General features: G+C 36.9%; 1 protein-coding gene across 1 annotated transcript in view; it reads left to right on the forward strand.

Moving 5' to 3' along the window:
* Positions 1-19,072: 19,072 nt before the first annotated feature.
* LOC113084272 (genetic suppressor element 1-like) overlaps positions 19,073-23,118 on the forward strand; it is a gene marked incomplete at its 5' end in the record, with an annotated part of 73,798 nt that continues 69,752 nt past the window's right edge. The window contains 2 exons of the mRNA XM_026254809.1: positions 19,073-19,416; positions 20,740-21,329. Of these exons, the coding sequence (XP_026110594.1) occupies positions 19,073-19,416; positions 20,740-21,329 (934 nt within the window). The remainder of the gene's footprint in view (positions 19,417-20,739; positions 21,330-23,118) is intronic.

Here is a 23,118-nt window from a genome sequence, read left to right on the forward strand (position 1 = left end):
TTCATTCATAAACATTATGTTAACATGAACAATATTTATATAGCATTCATTCATGTCAGTTAATATTCCAAACTTAAACATTAAAACATTGTTTTATTGTGATTTTTTTCCAAGCACATTTTACCAATTCCAAACCATATCAATCTTAATAACTACCATTATTTTTTATTTAATCATTTATGAGTGCTATACAATAGTCCAGGAAAGCTGGAAGAGAAAAACTCCTTATATTCATGTGTCCAGAATTATTAGGCATGTTTTCTTTTACAGATGAAATGCGCTAAAAAAGAGTTTTAACTCAAAGTCGAAAATTATGAAATACCCATGAGAAATATCAAACACAAATGCAATACAGAAAAAGTTAAGACTTGACCATTGTACAAAAATGCTGACTGGGTCATGAGGTCAGAAAAGAAGAAGAAAAAAAACAGGTCAAGAAGAACTGACAAAAATAATTGCAAAATAATTAGGAATTAATGTGAAGATTAATTTTTAGTCAATTCTGCAAGACAGACTTTCGGGAAAGGAGGTGGAATAAAAATGAGCTCCTAAATCTATTCCTCAAACCATCGGACAAGAGGAGGTGGTGCTGGTCCTTCACGAGTCACTCTAATCTGTTCATAAAGCCTACATATAAAGTCTTAATATATAGTATTTCACAATACTTCATGGTATTCTAATTAAATCATTTTTTGGAATCTTAGATCTCTCAGAACCTGACACATTGTAATTCTGAGACTCCAGGAAAGTGGCAGTTCTGTAAAATGTTGGCGCTGGAGACTAAATGCTCCCTGATAGTTTCACACCTAATTCACTTAACACACACACATTACCCACCAGTGACAGAGGGACAGAGTGACATCAGATGTATGATAGTTTTTTAATTTTCTATCATCCATATAGTGTTGTATAGTCATGAAACTATGCATATTTCCTCAGAATGACTTGTCTTCTATGTGTAAAAAAAATAAAAGACATTACTGGTTACTTTTTTACTGTTATTTCAAAAAATCACCACGACAAAACCATTCAAGCTATTCAAAATTCATCCACACCTGTACTGTAAGATACATTCTTTAAACAGTGGTAAAAGAGGATGTGGTGCTGATCCTTCAAGAGTCACTCAAAACGTATCTGTCCATAAAGCCTATAAAGAATTATTCTTAATATACGGTTCACAATACTTCAGCTTGTTATTCTAATTAAGTGAGGGTCATTTTATCTGTAAAATACATAAAATACATATTATTTTTCTTTGAAAGATTTCTATAAATGATTTAAATCATACTTGTTTCTACAATAATTATTTAAAAGTGATCCTGATCTGGTGGCCATTATTGGTCAGAATTGCAAGCTTGATTTATATGTTATGATAGTTTTAATTTTATGCTGGCTCTTGAAAATGATAAAGCTATGAAACTTACTGTGCTTCCTTCAAATGATGACTTCTACGTATATAAAAAATTATGAAGAGTTGGAATTAAAAATTTTAAAGATATAGTAAAATACCTATTGTATTATTTTATGTTCACTTAATAAATCGGTATGGCCACACCATTTAAGGTATCCTAAACCCATTCGAAATTTTACATCTTCAGTAAATGGCTTCATGTTAAAACAGTTTGGTGTGAACTACTTGTGTCTTCTTGGAGGAGAATGAATTCATTTACAGGCTGAGTTTATCATAAATCCACAATAACATTTCTGAGTTCTGTATCAATCTGTGTTGTTGTTTGTTTATTTTTTTTATTTTTCATAGGAAGATAACTGACCCTTTACTCTCCTTTTTAATAAATGAGCTATTTATAGCTGTATTTATAAACTGCTTACTACTGACTATTAATATTGGGACAAGGCTTTATAAAGCATGAACTGACTATTTACTAATGAGTGCAGTTATTATAAAGTGTTATCAATGCATTTGCTAATGTTAACAAATTAGACATTATTTTACAGTGTTATCAAATCCCTTAAATGATTTGTAAGTGTTTTGTAATGATTTTATTGACCTACAAGCATTTGTGAAAGTTCTGCTTGCATTACAGCTTAGTCTTGATCTGTGAGCTGAACAGATTTACTGTTACATCCATGAGATTATGTAAATTCAAATAAATATCATGTCACAGGATGTCAGAGGTCAGTATCAAATTAGTTTGAAATTATTATTTCCAGCACAAATAAGGTTTTTTAGGATTTTTTAAAATCCCTAAAACTGTCAGAAAAGGATAAGGCCTAAGATTTCTATGTGAGAGGCTAAATTTATTTGTTTTTATAACTATAATGCATAAACTATGAAATTATACAAAATGTATAAAAAAGTACAACAGTTATTCTTTTCCAATGTTTTTTATTTATATATATATATATATATATATATATATATATATATATATATATATATATATATATATATATTTTTTTTTTTTTTTTTTTTTTTTTTTTACATTTAAAAAAAATTAGCCTACTGCAATCATTCTGAACAGCTTGAATAAAACCTGTTAATATTTATTATAGACCACTGTAACTGTGTATAATCTAACAAACAAGTTTTTTATGAAAATAAAAGTGTGTACACCAGATAAATTGGACGATAAAGAAATTGCTAACAATAGTATAATAGAGCATGTTTTAGGTTTTTAGGCGTTTAGATGCAGAAATGGACAAATCAAATGTAAAATAAAATGTAATTGATTTAATTAAATATAGATTAAGTCTTGTTAGAGAAAAATAATAAATAAATAAGTACACAAAAAAAGCAGAAAAAAAAGCAGCCAAGATGAATGAGTTTCATTTTTTATATAGATTAAAATTTAAGACAGAAGCAGCTGGTATATGCGGTCACTTAATATTAAAATCCAGTAGATCCACTTCATATTTATTTCTCAACAGTTTATGTTCACGTGGCTGTTTTCGTTTATATTAGCCAAGCTATGTATTTTGAAATAATCTTGTCCGTGATGTGTTCGTTCTTACGACGAAAGACAGAAACCTGCAGCTCGAGAGAGATATGTTATTCTGCCAGTCTTGCTTTCAAACAGTCTTGCACACTTAAACGGGTCACAAACACCTGCATTTAGCTCGTGTTGTGTTATAATGGGTGTATTGTGTGCATTTATGGCAATAATTTATTTTAAAAATCTCTTAAACAAGAATAAATTCGTTTGTTTTGAACTTGTGACACTGTGCGCGCTGATCGGAGGCAGTGATTTCAGATAGGCAGCCGCAAATATTTCATTTTCACACAAACAGTTCAAAAACATCTTAATTTAGCTCTTGGTGTGTTCTAATTGGTGAATTGTGTGATATCGCTGCAATACTTTATTTTCAATAGCTATAAAACAAGAATAAACTCGTTTTTTCTGAGCTCATCATTCCACACGCTCCTGCTCAGAGCGGTGATTCATCTCTCGTGTTTCTCACGTATCACTGACCACACATCAATTATTAATGAGCCCTGACCTGTTAATAATCATATATGTTGGTTTAGCTTGTCAGTGTGAATTAAATCCAAGTATTTATTTGTATTTTAACCGATTTAAAAGTGAAACCAAAAGAGAGTCTCCTCCCTATTTTAGTCCAGGATATGCACCTGTAGGGGCGCTATTTCTCTCAGACAATGGAAGTCTAAGCACACACACTCAAACAGAGGGACAGAGTGAGATGAGATGTCTGACGGTTTTTAAATTTTCTGTTATCCATACAGTGTTGTAAAGTCATGAAACTATGCATATTTCCTCAGAATTACCTTTTTTCTGTATGAAAAAAGGTTTTGAAGTGTTTGGAATTTAAAAATGCAGGAACATTAATAATTCCATTTTTACTGTCATTTAAAAAAATCCCCACGACAAAACCATCCAAGCTATCCAAAACCCATTCACAAAGAAAGTTGTCCGTCTTGATAAGAAAAATTTTTGTACTGAGTTTGGTGTCTGTAGCTAAAACTAACCCCCCCACTTTTGACAAAATCCAAGTATTTATCTGTATTTTAACCGATTTAAAAGTGAAAATAAAAGAGAGTCTCCTCCCTTTTTTTGCGGGAATTGCACCTGTAGGGGCGCTATTTCTCTCAGACAATGTAAGTCTAAGCACACACACTCAAACGGGGATAGAGTGAGATCAGATGTCTGACAGTTTTTTAATTTTCTGTTATCCATACAGTGTTAAAGTCATGAAACTATGCATATTTCCTCAGAATGACTTTTTTTTCTGTATGAAAAAAGGTTTTGAAGTGTTTGGAATTTAAAAATGCAGGAAAATTAATAATTCCATTTTTACTGTCATTTAAAAAAATCACCACCACTAAACCATCCAAGCTATCCAAAACCCATTCACAATTTAAGTTCCTCAATGTTTTTTCAACATGTAGACAAAGTTTGGTGTGTATAGTGTTACTCTCCTCTGAGCAGTATGCATTAATTCACAGCTAAATGTAAAAAAAATCCACATTCAAATCAAAATAGCCGACTTCCTGTTGGTCGTAGCTGATGACTGTGAATTAGAAAGTTGTCCGTCTTAAAAAGAACAATTTTTGTACCGAGTTTGGTGTTTGTAGCTAAAACTAACCCCCCCACTTTTGACAAAAGGTGGCGCTATAGAGTGCCTCTTCCACACCCTCTTATGAACTTTTGCCAGTGTCTAGCTGTCACTAATACTGATATGTGTTCTGAGTTTGATGAAATTCTAAGCATGTTATATGCCTCAAAATCACCTGAGAAGTATTCCAGTTTGACATGTTGCCACGGCAACAATATTTTTAGATATCAATATCCCCCCAGCAGATTTATATCGGCTGTGTTTTAACATTATTCTGATGAAGTTTGAAGCAAATCGAGTAAAAATAAGATGCTGAATTCCAAGCATTTTGAAAATGACACACTTCCTGCTGCCAGTTGGTGGCGCTATAACTTTGACTCCTAATAGTCACATATATGTGATCGACATCATACAATGAATAATCTGATGAAGTTTGATTGAAATCAGGAAATGTATGTGGATGGTATTAGACACTTCCTGTTTCTCAATTCTCGCCATAATTTCAACGCCTCACCACGAGCAAACCGTTCGAGATATCAAAAATCCCCTGGCAATTTTTCATCCCCAATGTCTTGAGATCATGTTGACCGAGTTTGGTGGTAAACGAGTAAAAAACCTATGACAAGTATATCAAATTCCAGAGCATGCGCTTTTTACATAACTCTAAATAGCTGACTTCCTGTTGGGCGGAGCCTATGACAAGCAATACGAAAATTGTTTGGCACAATGAGATCTATATGTGTACTGAGTTTCATATGAATATGTGCAAGTATGTGTGAGCTATACATCAACATTTATGACTGTGTTCCAGGGGGCGCCGTAGAGCCCCTGTGCCACACCCGGGTCCCAGCCTCTGCAGGCTCCTAAAGGGCACAGATTCCAAAGTGTGTGCAAATTTTCAAGAGTTTTTGAGTATGTTAGGGACCCCAAAAGCCCCCACAACTTTGACCAAAAATATGAATAATAAACCCTAAATAGCCAACTTCCTGTTGGGCGGAGCCTATGACATGCAGTACGAAAGTTGTTTGGTTTAATGAGATCTACATGTGTACCGAGTTTCATGTGTCTACGTGCAAGTATGTGTGATATATGGCCCTCAGTATTCCAGGGGGCGCTGTAGAGCCCTTGTGCCACGCCCGTGTATCAGTCTCTGCCCGACCCTAATGGCCGCAGGTTCCAATCTGTGTGCCAATTTTCAAGAGTTTTCGAGCATGTTAAGGACCCCAAAAGCCCCCGTAACGTTAGAAAAAAATAAAAAAAATAATAATAATAAAAAATAATCCTAAGGAAAACAATAGGGCTCTCGCCCTCCAGGCTTGAGCCCTAATAACAAATAATCCTAAGAAAAACAATAGGGCTCTTGCCCTCCAGGCTTGAGCCCTAATAATAAACGGAGCAATTCCAAGAGGGTCCTCACACCATCGGTGCTCGGGCCCTAATAATAATAATAATAAATATAGCTGCAAGCAGCGATGGCGGGCTCAAGCCACCAATGCCATCGCCACCCCGGTGGCATCAGGTAAACTGTGCCCAGCGGGCACATGCATTCACAATATCCCTCTGGCAGTGAGGTTTTAAAGGATATGGCAGTTAAAGGGTTAATCCGAATCATCTAGACTTTAAAATCACATTCACAGAACAATATATATATATATATATATATATATATATATATATATATATAACTTTAGTAACACTTTACAATAAGATTCCATTCATAAACATTATGTTAACATGAACAATATTTATATAGCATTCATTCATGTCAGTTAATATTCCAAACTTAAACATTAAAACATTGTTTTATTGTGATTTTTTTCCGAGCACATTTTACCAATTCCAAACCATATCAATCTTAATAACTACCATTATTTTTTATTTAATCATTTATGAGTGCCATACAATAGTCCAGGAAAGCTGGAAGAGAAAAACAGGTCAAGAAGAACTGACAAAAAGAATTGCAAAATAATTAGGAAATAATGTGAAGATTAATTTTTTGTCAATTCTGCAAGACAGACTTTCAGGAAAGGAGGTGGAATAAAACTGAGCTCCTAAATCTTAATCCCAGATTCTGGAAGATATACTCCTCAAACCATCGAACAAGAGGAGGTGGTGCTGGTCCTTCACGAGTCACTCTAATCTGTTCATAAAGCCTATATATAAAGCCTTAATATATAGTATTCCACAATACTTCATGGTATTCTAATTAAATCATTTTTTGGAATCTTAAGTCTCTCAGAGCCTGACACCGAGTAATTCTGGAGACTCCAGGAAAGTGGCAGTTCTGTAAAATGTTGGCGCTGGAGACTAAATGCTCTCTGATAGTTTCACACCTAATTCACTTAACACACACACACACACACACACACATTACCCACAGTGACAGTGGGACTGAGTGACATCAGATGTATGATAGTTTTTTAATTTTCTATCATCCATATAGTGTTGTATGGTCATGAAACTATTGTCATGAGACCAGTCATTCTGAGGAAATATGCCTCAGAATGAATTGTCTTCTATGTGTACATTTTTTCTTTTTTTTTGAAGTGTTTAGAAGCTGCACTTTAAAAAAATAAAAAGACATTTACTGGTTCCTTTTTTACTATTATTTCAAAAAATCACCACGACAAAACCATTCAAGCTATCCAAAATTCATTCACACCTGTTCTGTAAGATTAATTCTTTAAACAGTGGTAAAAGAGGATGTGGTGCTGAACCTTCAAGAGTCACTCAAAACGTATCTGTCCATAAAGCCTATAAAGAATTATTCTTAATATACAGTTCACAATACTTCAGCTTGTTATTCTAATTAAGTGAGGGTCATTTTATCAGTAAAATTCCTAAAATACATATTATTTTATTTGAAAGATTTCTATAAATGATTTAAATCATACTAGTTTCTACAATAATTATTTAAAAGTAATCCTATAGCTCCCTCTGGTGGCCATTATAGGTACTAAGAATTGCAAGCTTGATTTATAAGTTATGATAGTTTTAATTTTATGCTGGCTCTTGAAAAAAATAAAGCTATGAAACTTACTGTGCTTCCTTCAAATGAGGACTTCTACTTATATAAAAAATTATGAAGAGTTAGAATGAAAATTTGTAAAGATATAGTAAAATAACTATTGTATTTTTTTATGTTACTTTAATAAATCTCTATGGCAACACGATTTAAGCTATACTAAACCCATTCACAATTTAACATCTCAGTATATTGGCATCATGTTGAAAAAGGAGTATGGAGTAGTATGAGGAGGAGTATGAATTCATTTACAGGCTGATTTTATCATAAATCCACAATAAAATTTCTGAGTTCTGTATTAATCTGTGTTGTTGTTTGTTTATTTTTATCTTTTATTTTTCATAGGAAGATAACTTACTCTCCTTTTTAATAAATGTGCTTATAAACCAATGACAAGCTATTTATAGCTGTATTTATAAACTGCTTACTACTGACTATTAATATTGGGACAAGGATTTATAAAGCATGAACTGACTATTTACTAATGAGTGCAGTTATTATAAAGTGTTATCAATGCATTTGCTAATGTTAACAAATTAGACATTATTTTACAGTGTTATCAAATCCTTAAATGACTCATAAGCATTTGTGAAAGTTCTGCTTGCATTACAGCTTAGTATTGATCTGTGAGCTGAACAGATTTACTGTTACATCCATGAGATTATGTAAATTCAAATAAATATAATGTCACAGGATGTCATAGGTCAGTATCAAATGAGTTTGAAATTATTATTTGCAGCACAAATAAGTTTTTTTTAGGATTTTTAAAAATCCCTAAAACTGTCAGAAAAAGGTTAAGGCCTAAGCTATTTCTATGTGAGTGGCTAAATTTATTTTTGTTTTTATAATTGTAATACACATACTATGAAATTATACAAAATGTATAAAAAGGTAAATAAATAAGTACGCACACATTAAAAAAGCAGCCAAGCGAATGAGTTTCCTTTTTTATATAGATTAAAATTGAAGACAGAAGCAAGTGGTAAATGTGGTCACTTTAATATTCAAATCCAGTAGATCCAGTTTATGTTCACGTGGCTGTTTTCGTTTATATTCGCCAAGCAATTATGTGTTTTGAAATAATCTTGTCCGTGATGTGTTCGTTCGTACGACGAAAGGCAGAAACCTGCAGCTCAAGAGATATATGTTATTCTGCCAGTCGCGCTTTCAAATAGTCTTGCACACTTAAACAGGTCACAAACACCTGCATTTACCTCTTGTAGTGTTACAATGGGTCTATTGTGTGCATTTGTGGTAATATTTTATTTAAAAAAGCTCTTAAACAAGAATAAATTCGTTTGTTTTGAGCTCGACACTGTACGCGCTGATCGGAGGCGTGATTTCAGATAGGCAGCCACAAATATTTCATTTTCACACAAACAGTTCAAAAACATCTTAATTTAGCTCTTGGTGTGTTCTTATTGGTTGATTGTGTGATATCGCTGTAATAATTTATTTTTAAAAGCTTTAAAACAGGAATAAATTCGTTTTTTTTCTGAGCTCTTTACTCCAGACGCTCGTGGTCACAGCGGTGATTCATCTCTCCTATTTCTCACGTATCTCTGGCCAGAAATAATTTATCCATGAGCCCTGAACCGGTAATAATCAGATATGTTGGTTTAGCTTGTCAGTGTGAATTAAATCTAAGTATTTATTTGTATTTTTAACCGATTTAAAAGTGAAAGTAAAAGTCCGGTAATTGCACCTGTAGGGGCGCAATTTCTCTCAGACAATGGAAGTCTAAGCACATATACTCAAACAGAGGGACAGAGTGAGATGAGATGTCTGACAGTTTTTTAATTTTCTGTTATCCATACAGTGTTGTAAAGTCGTGAAACTATGCATATTTCCTCAGAATGACTTTTTCATTTGTATGAAAAAATTATTTGACGTGTTTGGAAGCTGCAATTTAAAAATACAATAATGATTCCCTTTGTAAGGTCATTTAAAAAAATCACCACGGCAAAATCATTCAAGCTATCCAAAATCCATTCACAATTTAAGTTCCTATCAGAAATACTGATGTGTGTTCAGAGTTTTGTGAAATTCTAAGTATGTTATTTGCCTCAAAATCACCTGAGAAGTATTCCAGTTTGACATGTTGCCACGCCAACAATTTTTTAGATATCAATATCCCCCTTGCAGATTTATATCGGCTGTGTTTTAACATTATTCTGATGAAGTTTGAAGCAAATCGAGTAATAATAAGATGCTGAATTCAAATCATTTTGAAAATGACACACTTCCTTCTGCCAGTTGGTGGCGCTATAACTTTGACTCCTAATAGTCACATATATGCGATCGACATCATACAACGAATAATCTGATGAAGTTTGATTAAAATCAGGAAATGTATGTGGATGGTATTAGACACTTCCTGTTTCTCAATTCTCGCCATAATTTCAACGCCTCGCCACGAGCAAACCGTTTGAGATATCAAAAATCCCCTGGCAATTTTTCATCCCCAGTGTCTTGAGATCATGTTGACCGAGTTTGGCGGCAATCGAGAAAAAAACCTATGACAAGTATTTCAAATTCCAGAGCATGCGCTTTTTACATAACTCTAAATAGCTGACTTCCTGTTGGGTGGAGCCTATGACATGCAATACGAAAGTTGTTCGGCACGATGAGATCTATATGTGTACTGAGTTTCATATGAATATGTGCAAGTATGTGTGAGCTATACATCAACATTTCTGACTGTGTTCCAGGGGGCGCCGTAGAGCCCCTGTGCCACGCCCGGGTCCCAGCCTCTGCAGGCTCCTAAAGGCCACCAATTCCAAAGTGTGCGCAAATTTTCAAGAGTTTTTGAGTATGTTAAGGACCCTAAAAGCCCCCACAACTTTGACGAAAAATTTGAATACTAAACCCTAAATAGCCAACTTCCTGTTGGGCGGAGCCTATGATATGCAATACAAAAGTTGTTTGGATTGATGAGATTTATATGTGTACCGAGTTTCATACGTCTACGAGCAAGAATGTATGATATATGGCCCTCCATATTCCAGGGGGCGCTGTAGAGCCCCTGTGCCACGCCCGTGTATCAGTCTCTGCCCGGCCCTAATGGCCGCAGGTTCCAATCTGTGTGCCAATTTTCAAGACTTTTTAAGCACGTTAAGGGCCCCAAAAGCCCCAGAGACGTTGAAAAAAAAAAAAAAAAAAAAATAATAATAATAATAATAATAATAATAATAAAAAATAATCCTAAGGAAAACAATAGGCCTCTCGCCCTTTGGGCTTGAGCCCTAATAAACGGAGCAATTCCAAGAGGGTCCTCACACCATCGGTGCTCGGGCCCTAATAAACGAAGCAGATACAATAGGGTCCTCACACCTTCGGTGCTCGGGCCCTAATAATCCTTAGGGGAACAATAGGGCCCTGCGCCCATTGGCTCGGGCTCTAATAATCCTTAGGGGAACAAGAGAGCCCTGCGCCCATTGGCTCGGGCCCTAATAAGAATAATCCTTAGAAGAACAATAGGGCTCTTCGCCCCTTCGGGCTTGAGCCCTAATAATAAGAAACGAAGCAGATACAAGAGGGTCCTCGCACCTCGGTGCTCGGGCCCTAATAATAAACGGAGCAATTCCAAGAGGGTCCTCGCACCATCGGTGCTCTGGCCCTAATAAGAAACGGAGCAGATACAATAGGGTCCTCACACCTTCGGTGCTCGGGCCCTAATAATAATAAATTAAAGCTGCAAGCAGCGATGAACGGGCCCGAGCACCTGGGCTAACTGGCAGCAAGTGGCTTCAGTAAATAGGTGAACAGTGAGGCAGATGAGGCAGTTTACTGTCAGAGATTTGTCATGCCGTGCTCCATTGTGTGTGTGTGTGTATGTGTGTGTGTATATATATATATTTTTTTTAAATGAGCCTTGGCCCAGAGAATACGCCTGTGCTTCTGGATCATGTTTAGATAGAGCTTCTTTTTTGACCCATAGAGTTTTAGCTGGCAACAGCGAATGGCACGGTGGATTGGGTTCACCGACAATGTTTTCTGGAAGTATTCCTGAGCCCACATTGTGATTTCCATTACAGTAGCATTCCTGTATGTGATGCAGTGCCGTCTAAGGACCCAAAAATCATGGGCATCCAGTATGGTTTTCCTGCCTGGACCCTTACGCACATAGGGTTGTTCCAGATTCTCAGAATCTTTGAATGATATTATGCACTTTAGATGATGATAACTTCAAACTCTTTGCAATTTTTCTCTAAAATCTCCTTTCTGATATTGCTCCACTATTTTTCGCCATGATCGTAGTGATCCTCTGCCCATCTTGACTTCTGAGAGACACTGCCACGCTGAGAGGCTCTTTTTATGTTGCCAATTGACCTAATAAGTTGCAAATTGGTCCTCCAGCTGTTCCTTATATGTACATTTTACTTTTCTGGCCTCTTATTGCTACCTGTCCCAACTTTTTTGGAATGAGTAACTCTCATGAAATCCAAAATGAGCCAATATTTGGCATGACATTTCAAATTGTCTCACTTTCAACATTTTGATATGTTATCCCACATGGAAAAAAACCTATATAAACATATGATATAGGTTTTTAATATATGTGACATATATAAAATTGGCCGTTTCCCTATATCATATGTACATATATGTACACATATATATGTACGCATATATGTACACATATATATACGTATATATATATATATATATATATATATATATATATATATATATATATACATATATGCACGCACACATATATGTACATATATGCACACATATATTTACACATATGTTTACATATATGTACACATATATATGTGCATACATATACCTATATATGCCCATATATATGCACCTATATATTCACCTATAATAGTAAAATTAAAATCCATAGCTGCTAGGCAACATAAATAAAAGTCCAAAATGTAGAAATGTGCATTATTTATTCACTCAAGATCAGTCAAATAGTACAAAACAAAAAATATGAGCTAGGCATCATGTATGACAGTAAAAAATTAGATATGAGCTTCAAAATGGCCAGATCCTGCCATTAGCTATATAGAAGACATGGGAATCGGGTTTGTTTGTGTGTGTGTGTGTGTATATATATATATATATATATATATATATATATATATATATATATATATACAGTACAGACCAAAAGTTTGGAAACATTACTATTTTTAATGTTTTTGAAAGAAGTTTCTTCTGCTTTTGATCAAAAATACAGAAAAAAATTATAATATTGTTATATATTATTACAATTTAAAATAATTGTTTTTAAATTTATTATACTTTAAATTATCATTTATTTCTGTGATGCAGAGCTGAATTTTTTGTATCATTATCACACTATCCTTTAGAAATCATTCTAATATGATGATTCATTATCAAAGTTGGAAACAGTTCTGCTGCTTAATATTTTTTCAGAACATGTGATACTTTTTTAAGGATACTTTAAAAAAAAAAAAAGCTATGTTTTTAAAATATAAATATTTTGTAACAACAATATACACTACTGGTCAGTAATTTGGGGTCAGTATTTTTTTTTCTTTTCTTTTTTAAAAATAAAATCAATACTTTTATTCAGCAAGGATGTGTTAAATTGATCAAAAGTGATAGTAAATAAAATATATTATTAGAATATATATTATTAGAATTTTTTTTTTTTTTTTTGAATAAATGCAGTTCTTTTTAACCTTTTAATCATCAAATATATTAGACATCAGAACTGTTTCCAACACTCATAATAAATCAGAATATTAGAATGATTTTTAAATGATCATGTGATAGACTGGATGTTACATGACACTGAAGGCTGGAGTAATGATGCTGAAAATTCAGCTTTGCATCACAGGAATAATTTTTTTTTTAAGTATATTCAAATAGAAAACTTTTATTTTAAGTTTAATAATATTTCACAATATTACAGTTTTTTCTGTATTTTTGATAAAATAAATGCAGGCTTGATGATTAATTATATATGCATCAACACCACATCACTGGCGGTGAAAATCTGCAACCGTCACAGCACTACTATCGGTGATATAAGTCAGTTTTGCTGTAGGCTGTTCATCAAAAGCAGCATCAAAAAGCAGTGTGCTCACTGACAGTCCACAAAAAAAAAACTATATATATATATATATATATATATATATATATATATATATATATATATATATTATGCCTATAAGATTAACATTTGAACACTATAATAAACACACAAGAATCTGAAGAATCAAGAATTCTGCTTGAATTATCAGTTATTTTTATTATTAGACTTGAGATGAAGGAAGAGCGCATCTGTCACACAATGGAAAAGGGAACTGCACTGCCATTGGTTTAATCTGTATCATTTAAGCATCATTGCTTAAAGGCTATAGGTGCAGAGCCCAGAGTTCTGGCTGTGGAACGATCGCAGTCTGTGTAATGCCCATTCCAAGAGGCGCTTTGCCAGTGCACAGAGGCGGCTGGATGAAAGGCCACCTTGGTGATTTATGTAGGACGCCACTGTCATGCTGTCCAACTGGTCTAGGACATGGTGCCCCTTTAGGATCACCTGAAAGGATTGAAGGGCTCGCTCCAATGCCAGCATCTCGAGGCAGCTGATATGGAGATGGCACTCCTCGTGTGACCATGAGCCGAAGGCTGTTCTGCCCTCGCACAAAGCGCCCCAACCCAGGTTGGACGCATCTGTTGAGAGCACTGTCCTTCTGGAAACCGCCTGTAGGGGTACTCCATGACTGAACCAAGCAGGGTTCATCCAAGGTTCCAGGGCTGCCAGAAAAACTGGTTGACCCTGATGCGAAAGCGGTCATGCCACCAAGCATGAGGTTGGACCCGGAGTTTCATCTAGTATTGCAGGGGCCGCATTCGTAGGAGGCCGAGCTGTAAAACTGGGGGCGGAAGCCATCAGCCCTAGCATCCTCTGAAAGAACTTCAGAGGGAAACAGGCTTTGTTCTTGGTGGAAGAAGCGAACTGCTGAATTACCAGAGCGCGCTCTGATGACATGACAGCCCTCATATGGAAATCTGCTCCCAGGAACGTGATACTTTGGCTGGGGAGCAGTGAGCTCTTGGCAAAATTGACCGTGAGTCAGAAAAGCACCTTGTTCATGCACTTCGTAAAAGTGCAGGGAGCTAGAGACTGCCTGAAGGGAAGTATATTTGTGAGGGCTGGTAAGCCATGCCCTCGAAGGCAAATCTTAAGAATCGTCTGTCATGGGGGGCTATCTGGATGTGAATGTAATCATCTTTCAGGTCCAGTGAGAAGAACCAGGGCATATCTGCGTGAGGATCTGTTTCAATGTCAACAATCCTGAACTTCCATCTCATGAGGGAGAGGTTCAGGAGCCTGAGGTCTAAGATGGGTGTGAGACCGCCATCTTTCTTGGGGACAAGGAAATAATGGCTGTAGAATCCCAATCCACTTTCTGAGGGAGGAACTATTTCTATGGCTCCCTTCCTTAGCAGAGTCATCACTTTGGTGTGGAGGACCTGAGCGTCATCCGATTCTACCAAAGTGGGAATCACCCCATGGAAACACAGGGGTCTTCGGGCGGACTGTAGTGAGTAGCCATGTTTTATTATCCCCAAAACCTTTAGCTTTAGCAATGCAGCCTGTAGCAACAATGAGTTGTACAGAATAATTAACTCAAATGATATATAGGGAATTTGAATAATTAATCAGGAATATGATTAATATTTATATCTCATATGACAGTTACAATAAATTGTATTGATTATGAAAAATAGCTCAATTGTCTATACCAATAACTAATTACAGGGCACTGTAACTTACTCATTAATATGTCAATATTCCATTCTTCATATCAATTATTGTGATATCTCTTACTGTAAATTACTGCAAATCAAACAGTGGTTTGTCCAGCAAACCAGATTGACCTATCAATTTCCAATAAAGTTATCACTTCTTATAATTCAAGGAAAAATATTCTCTGGCCATGAAAACATTATCCTATCCTTATGATGAATTTAGTTTCTAAATTTAAAGCTTGTAGCTAAAGATCAGACATCTCAGTGACTCGTAATGTTAGCGGGTAGTGGAGACAAGAATCATGAATATATGGGTTTTAATAATTGACTAATAATACATCGAAACTACAAATCACACAGAGTAAATATGTGTACGACAATACAGACAGTAAACTTTTAACAAGACATAACGGAATCCAAATGAGGGAGAGAGAGAACGAGAGAGAGAGAGAGAGAGAGAATGAAAGAGGGAGAGATCACAGAATGAGCTCAGGTAAGAAAATCATAGTAGACAGTAACCCTTCTCAGCCAACACGAATCAAATCACAGACCAACTTTAAAACAGCATTTAAATCTCCATAGAAAAGTGATACTTGCATGGCCCATCGTGCGTGAGCGTGGTCTTTTTGTGACGCTTTGTGCGCTGGTTCTTTTGAAAACAGCGTGCGTGTGCCGGAGGCCGTGTGACGCGCGTGTGAGCTGCACTGGAGCAGCGCTGGATCTTGGCGTGAGCGTGGAGCAGCGTGAGCGGGGCCTTTGTTCTGTCTTCGCGCGGTATTTGAAAGGTTCAACAAACAATGTTCCAGAATTCGTCTTCCTTGTGTGGAGAAGGCGAATAGTTGAATAAACTTAGTAAAGAAAAGAAAACAAAACAACGAAAACAAAGGCTTCCGAAGGAGCCATGATAATGGCTGTCCTCTCCGCCTCCCGGCTGGGGGGAGGGGGGGGCGTTCTGAGTGCGGCCTAAGGCTGCGCCGAGGAACTCGCGGGAGCGACGAGGTTCGCACAGGAGAGCAGCGTGTCCGAGAACGAAGAGAGGAAGAAGAGAGGGCGGACCTTGTTCGGTCGATTCTTATGGCTTGGGATGGTTCACGCCTCTTTTCGCGTGAACAACCAATGAACGTCCGCGATATGAAGCGGAGGGAAAAGTTCCTTTGTCTCTGTGGAGACACCCACCCTAATGATTTAGGGCTTGTCAGATTTCATCAGGGATATTCTAGCAAGTTCGTAATTCCAGAATAATAAATTTTTCATTACTTTGCTTTAGATAAATGGGTCTGTCAAATCATGACGATTACACAGATACCAAAAATAATGTACAGTATATAAATGATCAAAACATGAAGTTACATTCAAATGCAGAATTACACACATTTAAAGATTAACACGCACTAATAAATTGCAGATAGTCCCAATTTATATGGGAAACATCTAATGTACCAAAAAGAAATACTTAATACATTTAGAAAACATAAAAAAAAGGTAATAGTTTAGAATGCATTGGGGAAAAGAAACCAGTGACTTGGCTTCTCTCCTGTCCTGTTGCCCAGGGAGATCATAAAGTTTATATGAGCTGCAAAGGAGTGGGGGTTACATAAACATGACTGTTTGGAGAAAGAGTTAGACTGAGGAGAACATTTCCACTTATAAGTCAGCACTTTAACCATTTACCCAGGATTAACCATTTTTATGCAATACACAAACATTCAAAATACATATTAATAAGGACTTACAAAAGTAAGGAACTTTAAGAAAGGTTTCTTTTTTTGTGTGTGTGTGTGTGTTAAGGAATTTGGGGGGGGGGGGTTCAGGTCTCCTTTGAGGCTCGCATGGGTATCGTAAAATAATTTAAGTTTGCTTTTGCATTTAGTGCAAAAAGGGTTTCATTTGTATGCCTGAATTTAACCCATGAATTGATGACCTGCATATCTGTTACAAGCCCCTCTAGCCCGCTGTCTTTTCCTGGCTGGCTCGTGGGAGGAAGAGGACGGGGGGCATGACGGGCGGGACCGCTTGAGACTCATGCTTTCACAAAAGTTGTTTTCCCATGCAAAAGACGCACTCACCGTGGCCATCATCTTCATGCAGAGGGGCTCTGCATGTGCCACAGCTGTGGCACGGCATTTGCTCAGATGCTGCCACCATGAAAACGGTGTCAGAAACAATCTTTTAGAGCAGTGAAAACCGCTGGAAATTGCTCTTTTAGAATCTCCGGATGGAGGCAGGTGATTCGCTGAGAAGCGGCCCGGAAGCAGGCGGCTCGGGAGTGCCGCTAGATAGTGGATGTCTGCAAGAGCACCAGCACTGCAGGCAAACGGCGATCTCAGCTGGTCCGCTGCGGTGCCTCTTCGGCAGCAAGAGCTCGATCCAGGCAAAGGCATTCAGTAGGGATTCAGCGAAGTGAAGTCGTCGATGAAGGAGTAAGATCTGATCTGATCTGATTCCTCTGGCAATTTGCCTGCTTATATAGCCATTCTCCCTGCCCTTTTTGGCGGGCTTTGGCACGCTGCATTGCCACAGGCTTGTCCAGCTACACAGTGCTGTCATTGGTTTAAAAAAGTTTACAGATTAAACCAATGGCAGTGCAGTTGCACTGCATTATTGAAAAATGGCTTCTTGTATCGGGGGAAAAAAGGAGCTTTTCCCCATACGCAGAATGAGTGAAGTATTCAAAGGGAACAGACAGTTTATGTTTCTTTCAGTTGACACAGCTCAGACTCACATTTTAGGCTGGGACTAGGCTTAAGCCTTGTCTGTGAAACTGGGGAATAAAGTCCTATTCTCAGGTTTATGTAGATACTGACATTCAGATAGTTTAAAATTATTACATTTAAAATCACATTTAGTCAAAGTTTACCACTTAATTTATTCAGACATATCAGTTTTGACAATTATTTAATTTGATTAAATTGAAACCTGAAAAACATTATAAACAGGACACTTCCAGTGAGCATCAACATTTAAGTTATTTCAAATATCTATATCTACAACATAATGTGTGTCTATGTGTGTGAGCATGCTTATTCTGTATTAAATAATAGAGTGTGTGTTTTTTGTGGACTGTCAGTGAGCACACTGCTTTTTGATGCTGCTTTTGATGAACAGCCTACAGCAAAACTGACTTATATCACCGATAGTAGTGCTGTGACGGTTGCAGATTTTTTTATATGTGGTGTTGATGCATATATAATTAATATATATATATTAATTATATATGCATGTATTGGACACATTTCTTTTCTATGTGGTTTCATAATAATACGGTTTTCTTAACAAGAAAATTACATTTAAAACTAGTCACTATTGGAATAAGTACTAGTAGCTAAAGAATAAGAACTAGTAGTTAATGATTAAGTACTAATAATTAATGGAAAAGATACTAGTATCTAAAAATTAAGTACTAGAAAAATTTAAATAAATACTAGTATGGTGATTTAAACCTGAACTTGCTCCGTTTTCAACGAAGTTAGCCAACCACATTATATAGTCAACTATGTCACGCCGACATGGTGGCTTGTTAGCTAGATGACTAGATAGAAATTGAAAAAAAAAATAGTTGTTTAAACCACAGATATGACAAATATATTTTTGCAAACTTGGTTTTCTAATATATTTGGCCATGACCAGTGCCAAAAAAATTCACATTTTATTACCACTTTAAAACAAATCCAAATCTAATTTGGCAACAAGCGTCACATTTCACTGCACTTTATATAATCTTTAATGATGGTGTGAACCATCATTCTGTGCAGCTAAATATTATGCCTATGATTTCCTCCAGATAAAACCAAAGAGCCCATCCTTACAACCCCTAAACCAATCCAGCCTGGAATTCACCATTCCCTAAACTCCACACATCACCCCCTGCCCAGCCTTGTCTCTGCTCATGGCATGTATCTGGGCCCTGGAGGGGCGGGACCTGCAAGTCTGACAGCGGCCGCCATGCTACAGCGCACAAATGAGGAAGAGCGCTGGTTGGCCCGGCAACGGAAGCTAAGGCAAGAGAAAGAGGACAGGCATTACCAGGTTTCAGAGTTCCGTCAGCAGGTCCTAGAGCAACACCTGGACCTGGGCAGACAGGGGGAAATTGCAGACCTGCATATAGAGGGACATAGGTAAGGGCATTTTCACACTGGAAGTTGTCACAGATCTGAGGGGGGTGGGGGGTGGGGGGCTTTATTATGACACGATGGATCAGAACTTACAGGAAGCAAAGGAGATAAAAGGAGGTGGGATCAGTTAATATCCTCAAGTGAGAACTTGACCTCGAGATGCCCATAGTGCAATAGTGTTGTATGTCAGGCTGCTGCCCACAAGGCTATCGGCACTGACAACATATGTGTTCTTTAGTGACAAAAATTCATCCTACAATATACAAGAGGTCACACCTATTATTATTGTTTTTTATTATTACAGTAATTCAATTATTGAGCTGGATTAAAAAAGTGAAGAAAAAAACAAATGACATGACATACAGCCAAGTATGGTGACCCATACTCAGAATTCGTCCTTTGCATTTAACCCATCCAAAGTGCTCACACACAGCAGTGAACACACACACACCATGAACACACACCCAGAGCAGTGGGCAGCCATTTATGCTGCGGCGCATGGGGAGCAGTTGGTGGTTGAGCCTTGCTCAAAGGAACCTAAAGCCCCTTTCACACTGCGATTCCGGCAAATACACGGGTAAAGTGTTCCAGCAATTGTTCCCAGGTCGCTAGATTTTGCACTTTCGCACTGCCAGTGATTACCCGGGATAGGTGCGTGCTTTCACACACAACCCGTAAAGGTCCCGTAATGACATCAGGGCGTGACATGTGATGTACGAGTCGAAAAAACGTTAGGCACGTTATACTTTCACTGAACCAAGTGAACCTCAGTGTCAGCGCAGAAAGTGAGTAACTAACTGATCTCTGCTTCATTACAGTTTGCCCATATTTTTTTGTCACGAATGTTGATCTTCCTTCAAAACAGCCAGTAAAAGAGTCATGTGATAACGTGCGTCATCACTATGACACGGCATTAGATCTGGCTTTTTTTCACACAGTGCTTATCCCGGGATTGAACCCGGCAATGTTACTAGGTCCCCGACCTGGGTTCAATGCCGGAAACAAACCCGGCACGTGTTTGCTTTCACACAGAAGGCAACCCGGCAATGTTCCGGCAATTTGCCGGGTCTGACATGCAGTGTGAAAGGGGCTTAAGTCGTGGTATTTCCGGCCCGATACTTGAACCCACAACCCTAGGGTTAGGAGTCAAACTCTCTAACTACTAGGCCACGACTTCCCTAACAGGTGCCATCTAGGAAAAATAGAAATGCTGGATCATAAAAAGCAGATATGGGTAGTGATACTGAAACAAATGAGTTAAGTTTAGGTTGTTTTGTTGCAAAAGTCAGAGCTAACAAAGACTGGAAAATGTATTTCATCTTTTAGACCTAAATTAAACCATCATGAGCCCAACAGCAGAGATCGTGAGAGAAACAGAGATGCCCATCCTCTACTGGGAGCTCCGCCCCCTCTCATCTCCCCAAAACACCAGCACAAAGACCATGCTCCCCCACCACCAACCACACTTTGGAACCCCGCATCACTCATTGAGACCTCCACAGAGCCCCAGAGTCTGGGTCACTATGATGTTAGTCGGGTTACCCTACCGCACTCCAAACATGAACACCATTACAACTCTGAAAAGCTGGAAGAAGGATCTAGAAAAAGGGACAGTTTGGATATATATCCTACCATCCAGCCTAGTGGGTTCTCTGAGTCCAACACTTTCCTAGTGGAGCTGGAAAAATCCACCTATAGCTTCCTGAATCAGCAGAGGGCACCACTGAGTAAGTCAGGACAATATGAAGAGCTGAGTGCAGGCCTGAAGTCCAGCGGGTGTTTTAAGAGACTCCAGGGGCATTCATGTCATGCAACAGATGCCATGTTAGTTTATGATGAGTTCCTACAGCAGAACAGACAAGCTGTCAGCAAACTTGACTTGGAGGAGAAAAGACGAAGAGAAGCCAGAGAGAAAGGTAAGTAGTAAACTGTGCTAGTCATCAAATGCTAAAATGTTCACACAGCCCAGAAAAATTATCATCCCTATGATTATTGTTTTTGTAAAAACTGGTGTGTATTCCAGAAAGCACTTTTAACTTACCATCTGTTAAACCCTGAACTCTCGGCTGATTAACCCCAAACCTTGAGGTATGTAGTTCCAAAAACGCATCCGGGAGTAAGTTCATTCAACAAAGAGTATGTTCCTGATTAAAACTCAAGGACATTCTCAACAAATCGATGAGTCATGTAAACCGACACACAGAAAAAAATGCATTATGCTGTTTCTTTCTTCTTTTGTTCAGTGGTCATTTACATTCTTAGTGCATATCTCCACCTAATGGGCTAGGTGCACAAGATGGCACCGGTGAGCTTCAGCGACGTGAGTGTGAGCATACTTACTTCCGGTCTTGCGATGCTCACATTGACTGTAAGGGAAACTCACATACGAAACTTGGCTAGATGTATATAATTAATGATTTTCAAATTTAACAGCGGATAGTGGTATATCAAAAACATGGGGAAACATCCTCCCTACATTTTGCGTACCTCTGTGTGGAAATTCATCAAGATACAACGCGGAGATTGCTTTATTCTTCTGTTGATTATGTGGATCAGCGTCAGGTCAGATCCACAGGGATTTCTTCTTTCAAACATAAACCTCTCAAATATGCAAAACTTTTCATTTTCGAAGAGCTGGTTTTGTTCTGACTGTTATGTAAGATCAATGTTTCTGACTGTCAAACAAGACGCACAAAGATTTCTGATAAAGCATGTTTTATTAACTTTATTTGATAACATAATTTATAACTAACTGTACAATTAAACATAATATAATTATGGTAGGTTTGCATTAAATAAAAGATCGCTGTTTGCATTCATGTGTGTTTTTATCTTTATTTGTTTTGTGAAAGATCTGCAGCATAAATCATTATCTGTCTATGAGCAGCCATGTATATTGTTATTCTTTTGCATTAATTATCAGATTAAACAGATATTAAAATTAGTCATGTATTTTTTACTGTGTAAAATAATAAAATAATGATGTGAAAATAACGATGAAACAGACTGATGTATGTGTACAATTGAGAAACTGATATTCTGAAGATAAATCGCAGCCCATGTCTCACGAGGTAAATATTTAATATAAAAAAATAATAATAATAATGCAAACATTTTCGAGAAATAAGTAATTCGTACATTTACATATCTGGTAAGATAAAAATACATTATATAGCTGTGTATACACACCATGAGTTCAACTTTCATCTCGTGAACAGTAGTGAACATTAGTGTATTTAATTCATTCACCGGACCCAAACATACACAAGTTTCAAATCCACTGGCTCAGTTAACATTTATAGTGTATAGTGTAGTAATAGTAATAATAGCAGTATATATCTTATTTGAATATGAAGTGATATTATAAATCCTGTAAACATATAGAAGGTAATATTTGGACTTCTCCGGTTCTCTGCACTGACTTTAAGCACAACCGGAAATATCTACACACACACTCGCAAGACCGGAAATCCAAGATGGTGGAGATATGCAACTAGCTCATTGATGGTTGTGCAAAAACCTGATTGTGTTTTTTTTTTCTTTTTTCTTTTTTTCAGTGTACTCTTTAATCCCTGAGAATAAGAATTCTGTTGTTTGTTTGATGCTAATTATATAGTCATATCAGATATGTATTATTGTTATTATAGAAATACATTATAGAAAATGCATATCCATGTGTGAGATAATAATATAAAATTTAATAAA

Source organism: Carassius auratus, unplaced genomic scaffold (assembly GCF_003368295.1).
Source record: "Carassius auratus strain Wakin unplaced genomic scaffold, ASM336829v1 scaf_tig00039876, whole genome shotgun sequence".
In the NCBI taxonomy this organism is placed as follows: domain Eukaryota; kingdom Metazoa; phylum Chordata; class Actinopteri; order Cypriniformes; family Cyprinidae; genus Carassius; species Carassius auratus.